Source organism: Tamandua tetradactyla, chromosome 9 (genome assembly GCF_023851605.1).
Source record: "Tamandua tetradactyla isolate mTamTet1 chromosome 9, mTamTet1.pri, whole genome shotgun sequence".
Classification (NCBI taxonomy): domain Eukaryota; kingdom Metazoa; phylum Chordata; class Mammalia; order Pilosa; family Myrmecophagidae; genus Tamandua; species Tamandua tetradactyla.
In genome coordinates this window covers 34,781,139-34,794,420 of record NC_135335.1, presented here as the reverse complement: position 1 = coordinate 34,794,420, position 13,282 = coordinate 34,781,139, and the positions used below count along the sequence as shown (strand labels likewise).

At 49.8% G+C, this 13,282-nt stretch overlaps 1 protein-coding gene across 3 annotated transcripts in view; it reads right to left on the bottom strand.

Moving 5' to 3' along the window:
- Window positions 1-13,282, bottom strand: part of FGD5 (FYVE, RhoGEF and PH domain containing 5) — a 147,343-nt gene that overhangs the window by 12,613 nt on the left and 121,448 nt on the right. For all 3 annotated transcript variants that reach the window (XM_077116435.1, XM_077116436.1, XM_077116437.1), the window contains exons 13-19: window positions 10,133-10,216; window positions 9,103-9,182; window positions 6,355-6,454; window positions 5,808-5,945; window positions 4,830-4,959; window positions 3,196-3,326; window positions 378-506 (exon numbers count right to left, since the gene is read on the bottom strand). In XM_077116435.1, the coding sequence (XP_076972550.1) occupies window positions 378-506; window positions 3,196-3,326; window positions 4,830-4,959; window positions 5,808-5,945; window positions 6,355-6,454; window positions 9,103-9,182; window positions 10,133-10,216 (792 nt within the window). The remainder of the gene's footprint in view (window positions 1-377; window positions 507-3,195; window positions 3,327-4,829; window positions 4,960-5,807; window positions 5,946-6,354; window positions 6,455-9,102; window positions 9,183-10,132; window positions 10,217-13,282) is intronic.

The following is a 13,282-nucleotide window of genomic DNA, read 5'->3' as shown; positions in this document are numbered from 1 at the left end:
TATCCTAAATGACTGAAGTGGAAAGTGGAAAGGAACTTTCTTTTTCGGAGGACCTGGATTGTACTAGATGCTGGGCCTGTGGTATTTAAACACTTCACCACATGCGTTTGCATGCTATTCCATCATCTCCCCAAAAAGGCATCGTAACTTCCTTATATTTGGAACTGATATGCAGTTGTATATCCACTGCAACACTCGGATTACAACATTGCTCAGTAAAGGCTTGATAAAAGTGAGACAGGGTCCCAGCATCTTGGAGCCCACAGTGTTCTGACATTAGCAGGACGTTACACAGACCCAAGATGGACATTCAGAGGCATGAGGTTAATGTGCCAGCTTCACAGGACACAGGGGAGAAAGGATGAATCAAGCACTACCTCGCTGGCCATGTAGGTGTACAGAACTTTGCCTTTGATGACAAACCAGAGCTTCTTCCAGTGCCTCTTGCCTTTCTTACACTGGCTCAGATAGCCACTGATAGCAGAGCCCTCTCCAGAGGCAGCCACCTAGAAGGTAAGCAGAGAGGTCAGGCTGACCAGGGGGACTGGACATAGTTCCAGAAGAGTCAAAGTGGCACTGTAAACCAGTTGTCAGAGGACCTATCCTACCTTTGAAATCTGGTACTTGGATAAGATCTTATGACCCATCCAGCACCAAAGTCAGCAAAATATGACTTCAAGGTCTTAAACAGGATTTACTAAATATGGTTTTGGACCCAGGAAACATGCAAGTCAAAGTTTGCCTTCGGCAGTGCTGCCCTCTAGTGGTGTTTAAATTCCTTGGTTCCCTCTCCCCTAACCACCTCCTCAAATCAAGAAACTGCAGATACACAGGCAAAAGGTTTTTCTTTCTAAAAGTGACTCTTATACTTTTCAGCTTATATCTTTCTTACATTTAAGGAAGGACCCTCTTTGTACCGTTTACCTAAAAGATTTTTTATATGTATCATCTCCTGCCCAACAGGGGTGTACAGAGTTTTATTACTATTGCTACTACTCCTAGTAATATTATTGTTATTACTATTCTGTGGACTGGCTTTATGCGGTGGTTTGGAGTAATCCCAGTCTGGGGTTCCAGCCCAGGCTCTACCACTTACTAATTTGGTTGGTGCCCAGCCCACACTAAGTGGTCAAGAAATATTAATCTGATGTTTAGAGGAAGAAAGCCAGGCATGGAAATATTCCATCTCACCTCCTTGTTTTATCAATGAGGAAACTGCAAAGGAATGGAGGGCTATACTGAAGGTCAAATCCCTGGTCGGCTGAAGAGCGGGGAAAAATTCACATCTCTCACCGAGTAGTCCAGAACTCCTTTTACTACTGGACAATGAAGCTCAGTAAGAGAAAGGAATCTACCACAGCCAGCTCGGGCACTTCTGAGAAGTACCAGGAAAGAAGCCTGGTATTCAATCCTGCCCCTACCAAAGGTTCTAAGATTCCTAAGAGCAAACCCTGGCTTTCTCTCCCACTCCCTACCCACTGTCCTGGAGCACCACCACAAAGTGAGATAGGTACAGCTAGTAGACTGAGCACATCAGAGAACCGGAAAACCAATTCTGCAAACTCCCTTTCTGACTGATGCTCCTGGGACAGGATTTCCTATGGGAAGCAGGTCTTAAAACTGTTGAAGTGGAGCAACTGGTGGTATAGGAAGAGGGTGGGATATTTGGAGGCAAATTTTTCCTAGGGCCTCTGCAGATACCACTGAGTGTAGTCTTTGCTGGATAAAACAAAGGTTGTCATTCCTGGGCGGTGTGACGATGGCTCAGTGGCAGAATTCTTGCCTGCCTTGCCAGAGACCTGCGTTCGATTCCCGGTGCCTGCCCATGCCAAAAAAAGGTTGTCACTCGACAAAACCACCAAGAGGGCTGAACTGGGGCATATCCAGATGGCACCGGGATCAGAGTAGCCTACCTTCAGAAAGGTCCTCTGGTTCTCTGGGAAAGAGCAGTCGTTCTCAAACTGCCCCAAGGAGCACTTGGGGTTTAAGATTTCAGCACATGTGGACCACCGTTAAAGTGAAGGGGGGTGGTCTTTTCTTAATTTGTGGGAAAGACTGGTTAACTATATTATGGTACAGCATATGATATAAAAAAAGCGTTAAGACTTATGTGTATGAGCTCATATAAAATGATCTCTAAGATATATTAGGAGGGAAAATGTATAGGAAAGTCAGTATGTTGTCTTTGGGTTTAAAAAGCGCACCTATAACTACACAACTGTATCATGTATAGGCATGACAATTCCTGGGAGGACCAAAAGGAATTAAACATGGTTACTTCCAGTGAGTGGGACTAAGGGAGGAAAACTCACTTTTCATCATACACTCTTTCATGCCTTTCTGGATTTTTTTTTTAACCATGTATGTATGAGCTTCCAGATTTTTAATTTGAAAAAGGAACTTGCTTAATGGTTAGAATTGTACCCACTTAAAATTTTCATCCCATAATGCTTTTTAAACACTTGCCACCTTCTACTCAATAATGAATATTAATGGCAATACTTGGTAACAGCTGATCATAGTTTCTCTAACAGGTTGTATATTCATGGGGACACATTTGTGTGTGGTTGTGATTAGAATGCACACATATAATCTGGTCCTATCTGCAACTAGCACAAATGATTCCTAGTTTGCAGAATGGAACTAAAGTTGGCCATTCTGAGGTTTCCTGCAGAGTCCCAGGACTCTGAGCCCATCTGAGACCCCCAGGGTGAGAAAACAGTATGGCTCAGATGGCCTGATGTGAGAGAACCAACCCAAGAAGTAGCTCCTTTAGACTTGGAGACCCCGCGTTGTCTGTGCCGGACACTTGGGGGGTTCTGGGGGACATCTCTAGATCTAGGCTAGGGCAAGAGAAGAAGAAAGGAGGAAAAGGGGAGAGGTGGAAAGAATGATAGGAACAAAGTCTCCTGGTACCACAATGAACCATTTCAACCACATCTAACCACATTCAACCCTGTCCTCTGCCACCAAGCCAGAGCCGCCTCAGTCATGTCAGGGAGACAGGCTTGGAAGGGAGAGACAAGGTGGCGAGTCAGTCCCTGTACCCCGACTCTCTCCCATTGGGAAGACTGTGTTAGGAAAAGCCTGGCTAGGGAGGGGTCTGAAGAATACAAGCCGGACTGTGCCCACCCCACAGGACACTGAACCCCAGACCCCTGCCTCCCCCTGAGGCAGCCCCACCACCTGCCTTACCTCAGTCAGGGCCGAAGGGACTTTCTTCTGCTTCTTGAAAGCTGCGGGGTTGATGCTGTGGAAGACGGACGAGAAGGCGCTGCTCGAGAAGCGGGGCGAGGACAGGGGGAAGCTCATGCTCACAGGCCGCTCTGCAGTGGAGAGAAGTAGCAGGGAAGGCCAGGTGAGAACTGGCATGGATGGACACACATCCTCCTTAAAATGCTGACTCCTGTAAAATCAGAGCTCCCAGGCCTTCCCAATAGCCCTGCCGTGGGGGGTAAGTACAATCCACCAGAATGGCCATTATTATAAAATGGAAAGAAACAAGTGCTGACAAGGCTGCAGGGAAATAGGGACCCTTACACTGGTGGGAATGTAATGTGCATCCACTGTGGAAATCAGTTTGGTGGTTCCTCAGAAAGGTAAGTATAGAATTACCACAGGCCCCAGCAATCCCACTTCCAGGTATATATACCCAAGAGTGCTAGAAGCAGGGATGCTGCAAAAGGATACTTGCACCTGGCTGAAAGGTGGAAGCAACAAAAGTTGGTGGGTAAATGGATAAACAAGTTGTGGTAAAACCTACAGTGGAATATTATTCAGATGTAAAAAGGAATGAAGTCATGGTACATGCTGCAACACATATGAACCGTCAAGAAATCACACTGAATGAAATAAGTCAAATAACAAAGGCCAAATATGGCATGGTTTCACTTACTGAAATACTTAGAATATGCAAATTCATAGAGAGAGAAAGTAGAGGGGCTGGAGTGGCAGAAGGGAAGTTATCATTTTATGCGTACAAAGTTATTGCTGAGGTGACAGAAAAGTTTTGGAAATGGATGGTGGTGATGGTAGCAGAACACGGGATGTAATTAATGCCACTGAATTGTAAGCTTAGTGGTTAAAATGGTAAATGGTATGTTATATGTATGTTACTATGATAAAAATTAAAAAAAAAAAAAAAGTTTGGCCAGAAAGATGGGTGCACTCCCTTCTGATACAGAGGCTGTGAGGGTTGGAGGGTACTGGCTACCGCTTCTTCAGGTCCTCGAGCATGGCCTCAGGGAGACCCCAAGGAAGGGACGGGCAGACTCTGCTTCTGGGTCCAGGATGCACTTCCTCTCCCTCCAGCCTGGCTCTACTTGGGAAAGCTTTTCCCTTCAGTACAGTCTCTCAAGGGCCTGCTCAGCTGCCTGAAGCTCCTTTGTTGGAGGGCCCCGCTCCTTTCCCAGCCCCTGGAATGCTTTGCTTATCAGTCACATAAACCTTACTCCCCCCAAAAGGGTATCACGGACAAAGGCCTACTGACCACTCCTGACAAAAAGGGGTCTGCAGGAAAGTGAACGTGAGAACCACCAGCCACCTTGTCCCCTTCACAGATACTCTGTTCGACCCTGTGCTTCCAAAACCCAGGTGGCCTTAGAACCCTTTTTCTGGGAACATCTAACAGTTTTCCAGGGAACCACGATTTTGGGAAATGGTGCCACAGTGTAAGTTCAAACCACTCTCATTTCCTTCTCAAGGGCAGCTTTGGTTCTGAAGAGTGACTAGCTCTGTCCCAGGGAAAGGGGTCCCGGGCAGGAACCGTAGGCCAAGGAGAAGCCACCCAGGCGGCCCAGACCCAAAGGTGGGAGTGGCCCCAAAGTCACCTCTCATCAGGCCCGGGATGTCCCCGCCCCTCTTCTTCAGCTCCCCGTAGCAGCCATCGCAGACCTTGGCCATCCGGTCCTTGAGGTACTTCAGAGGGTACTTGTTCCGCGAACAGTTCCGGCACACAATCTGCAGGCCCAGTCGGACACATTTGTCTGAGCGGTCCTCATCCTCTCCGTGGATGCAAAGACGACCCTCTCCTCCCTGCCATGTTCATCCCCCTGCACCTCCTCTGGGAGCCCTGTGGTTGGAACACGGGACTCTGCCACATGCCCCTGCTTTTCTCAGCACGGGCTGCACCATGCTTCTATGCAAATGCTTACCTGCTTTTCTGATGACTCTGGGTCCTTAACTGTGTACTATACTTTTATTCTCCCAGGACAACAGCCATATGTTATGGATTTTCCATGGAACCCCCCCCCCAAAAAAAAAGATACATTCATGTCCTAACCCCTGGTCCCACTTGGAGATCTTTACAGATGCAATTTTTAAAGGCCAAACTGTATTAGTGTTGGTCCTAGTCCCACTATGACTGGTGTCCTCATAAAGAGAGGACATTTGGAACAGTCAGGAGGAGCTATCCAGCCACAGAGCAGAGGCAGAGACTGACTTATGCTACAAACCAAGGCGCATGAGAGGTGGCCGGTGAGCCACTGCTGGAGGGAAACGTGGCCCTGCTGACACTTTGAATCAGAAGTGTCATCTCCAGAACTGCGAGGCAATAAATTCCTGTTTTTTAGCCTGCTGTCCTTTGTTACAGCAGCTCTGGCAAAGTAAGAGAGCATGCATGCTCTTTCCTTCTGCGGATGTGGGAGTGCAGTGGAATGGACCCAGTTGTATGGAAGTAGAAATTCCTGCCTAAGGGTTGGTGTAGGCATGCCCTGCTCTATAGTCTCTGAATGTCCAGGTGAACAGGGACGCTTGTCTTACCTGGCCCCAGCCCCATGCATGCCCTTGCCCCCGACAGGAAAACTCACCTTGCCGCAGGCATGACAGTGGTGACGCCGCAAGGTGAGGGAGAAGTCGCAGCCGCAGTTCATGCACATCATGACGTGTGTGACGGGCACCAGGGTGGGCGGCCTCTCCCCCAGGCTAACCCCCAGCCTCTCCCGCATCTGGAACAGCAGAATCAGTGAGCAGAGCAGGCAGGAGGCCAGCTGGGTGGGTGGCCAAGTAAGCCCCACCCACTGGGCCTCAGTTTCCTTCTCCATAGGATGTGTGCGTGCATAGGGTGGGGTGGATCCTAATTCTGAAAACCTTCTCTGCCGTCATGTTGCAGGATCCCAACCTTGGGGGTTAGGAACAGAGCCGTGAGTCTACAGTTGGGGGTGCTGTGGCACAAGGGGCTGCAGTGACACACTGTCAGTGTCTGCACTGGGGTAGGAGCATGGGGTGGGGGGTGGCAGTGAGGAGGGGGCCCAGGCCTGGGGAAGGGAGCTACAAGGCCACTTAGGGGTGAACTGTCCATACCCAGCCCCCCTACCAGGGGACCCAGGGAGGCCAGGCCCACTCGACCTTACTCACCTCCACGCTGTGGTGGAATGCAGCCAGAGCCTGGGCCCTGTAGTCCTCGGGCAGGGCTCTGCTCAGACAGCTGTACCACTCATCTCTCTCCGCACAGGAGCTGCGGGCACAAGACAGGTGAGCCAAAGGCAGGAACGGGGAGCGTGCTCCCATCTCCTCTCAGCATGGCTGCCTCCTTCTTCCTGGCCTCCCAATCCCAGCTTCAGGGCACCAGGCCTAGACCAGAATCTCAGCACCTTCATCTATCAACAGGGTGACCAAGGGCAGCTATCTGCCCTCTGGGCCTGATTCCTCACCTGGATAACAACAATATACAGGGTGGTGAAGATGAAATGAGATGGGGGACCCAAAAGTGTTCTGCAAATGGCAAAGCCCCGTGTAAAAGCGAGGGGTAGTAGGAGGCTCAGAGGGCTTTACAGCCCCTTGGCCCCCCACTGGGGCAACTCTGTGGGCCCATGCTTAAGTGGGGTGGGCTCAGGGGACAGAGCCCTGGGTACTACCAGGAGGGCAAAGTGGTGGATGGGAGCTGACAAAGGGCAACGTCTGCAGTCTCTGTGGCTCCCTCCTCATTTTCCCATATAACTGTCCAGGCACTCACTCATCCACTAACAGACTTTCTAAGTTCCCATGGTGTGCCTTACAGGGTTTCCTGCGCTGTGAGAAAAAAACCCGGGGGTGGCGCAGTGCGCTGGGGCTGGCGGCCAGGTGGAAATCCTCACAGCGGCCACTGGGTGTCGCTCCTACCCTTCTCATCAAATGCAGCCAGCCCCAGGAAGGCCTGCACCAGATAAGGAGCAAAGCCGGCCGGTCTAGCAGGTGGCCTTCCTTCTGGCAGGTAGGGCCAAATTGGCATGGTGGGCAGACAGATGCTATAACCGTAAATGGAGATGTCTGGGTCTCACTGTCCCCCAGGAGCTATAGTGTGAGGGATCTGGGCTTGCAGGAAAGTGGGTTGACCTCGTCACTGCCTAGGGGGAGATGCGCAGCCTCCCTGCAGGGCTTGTCCCTATCTCACAGCTGGGAAAACAGAAACTATACCCCGAGAGACCCATTAGACCCAGCCCAGGCATCACCTCTTCCAGGAAGCCTTCCCTCACTGCCCCTGAGGGGATGGTTACTCCTTCTAATCTCCAGGGCACATTTCACCCCCTCGGGCAGTAGGTCTTAGTGGGTAAGAGCTGTGGGTCATACCATGCTGGGTTCAAACCCCAGATGTGCTTCACATAGCTATGTGCACCCTCCCTCTAGGTCTCAACTCTCCCCTCCATGAGGGGTGGGGGGATGAGGCTTAAAGGAGGCCCTGCTTGCAAAGTAGCTAGCTCCATGCCTGGGGCTGGTTGGGTCAATATATGCCACTGTTGTCGATGCTAGTATTAACTATGACCACAGTCATTGTTCCATATTATAACCAGTTTGCAACTCTCCAACTAGAGCACAGGTTCCTCCTGAGCAAAAAAGATAAAGGTCTAAATCATCTGTGTTCTCAGCATAGGACCTGGCACCAAAGAGGTGCTAATAAATGTTTAATGAATAAATGCATCCCTAAGAGTGTGTGTGCGTGTGTCCCATTTCACACCCAGAACCCACCATGTGTGTGCAGAAGGACATGCTTTCACACAAAGGCCACCACTGCCCGTCCAGTGTCACACATGAGACACTCAAGCCGCTGGAAACCTGTCCCACTCCCCACCATTTGCATCTCTGCATGAAGCCTCACCTCCTGGCATTCTGAGCCCCTAGAGCTGATCTTACCCTGAAAGAGGGAAAAGGGTAAGCTCTAAGGCACCTGTTTTTAAAGCAGGCTAGACAACCTGAGGGTCTGGAGAAAAGGCAGACATTTCTGGTGGAAAGACCACATTCTATTTTCTCCCCTGTGCCACCAAACAGAGAAAAATAAGTGAATGCTCACTCAAGTTTTCCCCCTTACCTGCATACATTAAAGTACGAAAGCAGACGGAGCACTTTATAAACCAAGGTGCACTTTTTAAACACTGTTACTTGCTGTTGGGGATTGAAATATATACTCTAGAAAAAATATGCTCTTAACATTGATTCATTCCTGTGCGTGTGAACCCTGTAAATAGGACCTTCTGAAGACCTTATTTTTAGTTAAAGTGTGGCCAACCAAATCAGTCTGGGCTCTAATTTGGATTACTAGTGTCCTTGATCAGCAGAGTGAAAGCCAGATGGAGAGAGGAGCCATGGAGAGCAGCCAACCAGAAGCCAAGGTCAAGGGAACCCAGAGGAGAAAGCAGATGCCACCACATGCATTGCCAAGTGATGGACCAGAAAAGCCAAGGAACCCCAAGATTGCCGACCAGCCAGAAGATACCGACTCCTGGAGAAAGCCAATCCAGACTCTGAAACCAATACATTTCTATCATTAAGCAAACCCACTGTATTTGTTCTAGCCGTCAGGGAAACTAAGAAACTTGGTGTATTGCTGTAAAGACCCGATAATCCGTGAAGAGTTTTATGAATGTGAGATATTGTTATTGTTGTATTGAAACAATAGGCTCTAGAACCCCCTGAAGTCATATATAAAATTTTATGTGCATAATTTACTGGGGAAAGAAGCCATAGTTTTATCAGATTCTCAGAGGACACCTAAAACTATTTAAGAAACTGACAAGAAAGTAAGTCCTTTGACCTAAAAAGATACCAAAATAAAAATGATGACATATGCAGCGTTTGTTATGTTTCTACCTTTACTATTTTGTCCTAAGCCCTCCATCCCACCTCCCGTACCTTGCGGACAGAGTGAGGCAGGTCTCTGAAGTCTCGATCTTAAGCGCATATGGCACCTTCTCCATCACGGGGCGGCTCACCTGGAAAACAACAGCAGCCCTGGTCAGAGTGGGATAGGGGAAGCAACCATAGACCCTGTCCTTGTCCTGGAGGTCAATGGACGAAGGGGCCTGCTCCCCTCACTGACCCTGAGTTTTCTCATCTATAAAGGGCAGAGCTTTCTGGCAACAGGTGCTTTGGGAGGGCCCTGGCTGCCAGACAACAGACCAGCCCCCAGGAAGGCCAGGCAGCCCCTTGGGCGCACGGTCAGGCGGCACGAGTGGGTGTCCCATGTCCACTCCCCAGGGGATCCCGTAGTTTAAAAAGGGAACAAACCTTCCTGCTGAGAAAGGTGCTTCTTTCTTCCCTTTCTCCACGTTAAAGAGCCCAGAGAGACTCCTAAAATGCCTCTCACGGTTCTGCTCATCTCAGCCCGGGGAAATCACAACACCCTGTTGATCCTTTCTCTTGCCTCACCATTCCCCTGTGCCAGAATTAATTTCCTAAATCCTCCATCTTTTAACCCCTTGAGAATCCCCATCAGCTCCCAGTTGTCTTCAGGATCAAGTTATGCTGAGCTGGATCACACAGAACCCCTTGCCTGTCCTTCTGGCCTCACCCATGAGACTTTCCAGCTGGGTTAGTATCTCTCTTCCATTTGCTCTAGAAATATTTACTGAGCATCTGCTTGTTTCCTACATCCAAGCTTTTTCTCATGTGTTTCCCTCCTTCTGGATAGAATATCCTTCCCTCTCTCCTGTGTCCATTTGTTCAAATATTATCCACTCCAAGGAACTTGGCTCCCTTCTTCCAGGAAAGCCTCCCTCCCTGAACTATCTATAGCATCAACCTGCAATTTAATACTATTTCCTAGCACCTCAGTCTTCACAGCTGGTCTGTGCACTCCTAGAAGAAACAGGGATGTCATCTCCTTCTCCCTGGGATCTCCTCTCCCCCAGGCACCCACTGGGACGTTGCATCAGTCATTTACCTTCATGCTGGCCACCGCCAATGTGTTCTTTAGCCGGTACTTCCCATCCTTCTGGGGATAAGTGTACAGGAGTACATCGCTCATCTGGAGAAAAGGAAAACCTGTCAGGCACTTCCTGGCCCCAGAAGGCTGCACCTGGGTCCCATCCATGGCAGTCACTGAGCTCTGGGGTATGGAGGTAACCTGCATTTGCCAGTGACCCCCCAGGTGAGCATGAGTCTCCCTTCAACTGCACCCCTAAGAATATACTCAAGAGGAATAAATACACATGCGTACCTGAAGTCATGCACAAGAATATTCACAGCAGCTTTACTGGTAATAGCCAGAAACAGGAAACAATCCAAATGTCTCTCAACAGACGGATGAATAAACAAAGTATAGTAGAAACATGTAATGGAACACTACACAGCAATCAAAGGAACAAACTGCTGATACACACAACAACAGGGATGAATTTCAAAAACGTGATGAACGGAAGAAGCCAGACACAAACGAGTACGGACACTCTTTGATTACATTTATATGAAGTCGAGGCAAAAGGAATTGATATAACCAGGCCAGCGGTTGTCTGGGGCAGGGGTGGGGACACGGAGTACGAAGGGGACACAGAGGACTGGGGGGGCTGGAGATGTTCTGTATCTTGCCCTAGGGGGTGTTTATGTAGTGATGTGTGTCTGACATGAACACTTAATGTTGCATTTTTCTCTATATGGATTAAACCTCAATAAAGTAGAGGGAAGAAGGGAAGGAGGATGGGGGGGAGGGATGGAAGGAAGGAGGGAGGGAGGGAAGGACAGGGACCGGGTGGCCGTTCAGTGCCGCACCTCTAGCACCTGGCACAGAAGGTATTCAACGACCCGTGGAAGCTCCTGTCCATGCAGGGCAGACAGGAGGAAATGTAATGCCAGTCACTTCACCGCCTTAGGAGAGAGCATTTCTGTTTTGACTAAAAGGTTCCAAGTTTGAAGAGCTGTTCATACTTGGGGTGGTGCCAGAAGCTGTAAAGCCTGACCCTGCTCTGACCAAGCTGTGTGATGAGGGACCCGCCCTCTCACTTCTTTGAGCCTCCGCTTCCTTACCCGTGACGGGGAGACACCACTACCCTCAGCTGATCATGGACATGAGAGGGAATGCCCAACCCACAGCGAGCCCTCTTTTCAGTGACGCCAACGTGAACTAAGGCTGGGTGAGACTGAACAGGACAGTGGATCTAACGTCTGGGTCAGAGCCAGAACTCGGGACGCGGCCTTCTTCCCTTCCTCTCCCTCTTGAGATACCGTCTGCTGAGAGAGCAGAGAGGATGAGTTTTCCCATCACCAGCTCTTCTTAGGACCCCAAGGTCCCTGCTACAGCACTGGAGGAGACCTAGGTGCCAGTCCTGGCCTGAACACTGACCTTCTGTGGGAACTTATGCAATCACATCCTCTTTCTCAGCCTCCCCATCTCTAAATGTGGGGAGATGATGCCAGGGCCTAGTGAACGTGCTTCCAAGGGGCCAGATAGCAAGCATTTTAGGTTTTGTGGGTCATTCAATCTCCTGCACCTACTCAACTCTGCCTTGCAGTGCCAAAAGAGCCACAAACATTACGTACATAAATCCCTGTGGCTGTGTTCCAATGAAACGCTATTAATGAAAACAGGTAGCAGGCCGACTTAGGCCTGTGGGCTGTGGTTTGCTGACCCCTGTATTAGTGGTCTTTCAAAGCCTCTTTCTGATCTACCCTAATAATAACAACAGGTACCAAATGCTGAACCCTTACTCCGGGCCAGTTTCTGGGCTAAGCATCCAACATGAATTATCTCAGTTAGTCACCCCTCCAGTCCTATCAGGCAGGCAATATTACCATCGCCCCCATTTCAGAGAGGCACAGCGAGACTGGGCATCTTGGCCAAGGCTGCAAAGCTAACAGGTGGGAGAGCTAGCATTCTGAATGAATGAGTGTGTTTCTTTCGTATGTTTGTGTCTGTCTATGTGTGTGTGTGCGCGTGTGTGTATTGGCGATAGGGGGGCTGTATCAAACTGGGGACTATGACCAAATCTGGGCACAGAGCCTTGGTGACAGACTCCTCCGAGCCCTCAGCAACGCATCTATGCGATTCACCCAGGGCGGTCCTGGGCTTTCTGCTACTGTCCCTCGTGCATCTGCTGCCATGGTAACTGCCATTAGCATCCTGAGGTTTTGTCAGTGGTTCATGTCCACTCTCGTCCTAATGTCCAGGACCTGGTGGTAATTCTCTGGCAATCTTTAAAGTTGGTGTTTTACAGCCCAGTTGTGGAGGGAAGAGGAGGAATTCTTCATGAAAGACGGGGCATTTCCCATAGTAACAGGCCACCAGTGGGACCCCCCACCTATCCTGCAAACTCCGGTTCATCCTTCAGGCCATGCTCAAGTGTCACCTCTTCAGGAAGCCTCCCACCCTCCTCCCTTCCTCCATCCCTCCCCACATACTCCCTCTCCCCACACCCAGCATTTGGTGTTGTCCTTCATCACAGCCTTTCTCTCACCCAGTTCATCTGTTCTGGGCTGGAGGGGACATTGGGTCTTAGTGGGAACCTTTCCACAGCATTGCTGAAACCCCTGTGCATTGGGAGGACAATGCCCTAACTTTATTCTGCAATCAAGATTATTTCCTGGAATTAGCACCTTACAGGAAGAAACACTCTTTCTTAAAAGCGCCCTGTCATGGGGCTCCCAGGCTCAAGAACTTGTCTGTCCAGCTTCTCCCATCTACCCATTCCACCTGATACTTACTAATACCTACTAAGTGGCAGTTCTTGTGCTGGGATAGAGAGAAGGAGGCCAAGGTTCAGACCTGGGAAGGCTTACGGCACAATAATAATGGAGAATCTGAGAGACACGGGCCTAGCATCATGACTGGGTGAGAGAAAAGCTGTGATGAAGGACCACATCACATGCCGGGGGCGGGAGGAAGTGGGGAGGGATGGAGGGAGGGAGGCTTCCTGAAGAGGTGACATTTGAGAATGGCCTGAAGGATGAACCAGAGTTTGCAGGATAGAGAAGGGCCATTCTCTAAGAGCCTTGTAAGTATAAGGGATGGCGACCAACTCCGAGTGGCTGAATCATGGAGGTCACGGCAGAAGAGACTGGGTGAGGTACAGACTGAATGCCAAGTCTGTGCCCGGCATCT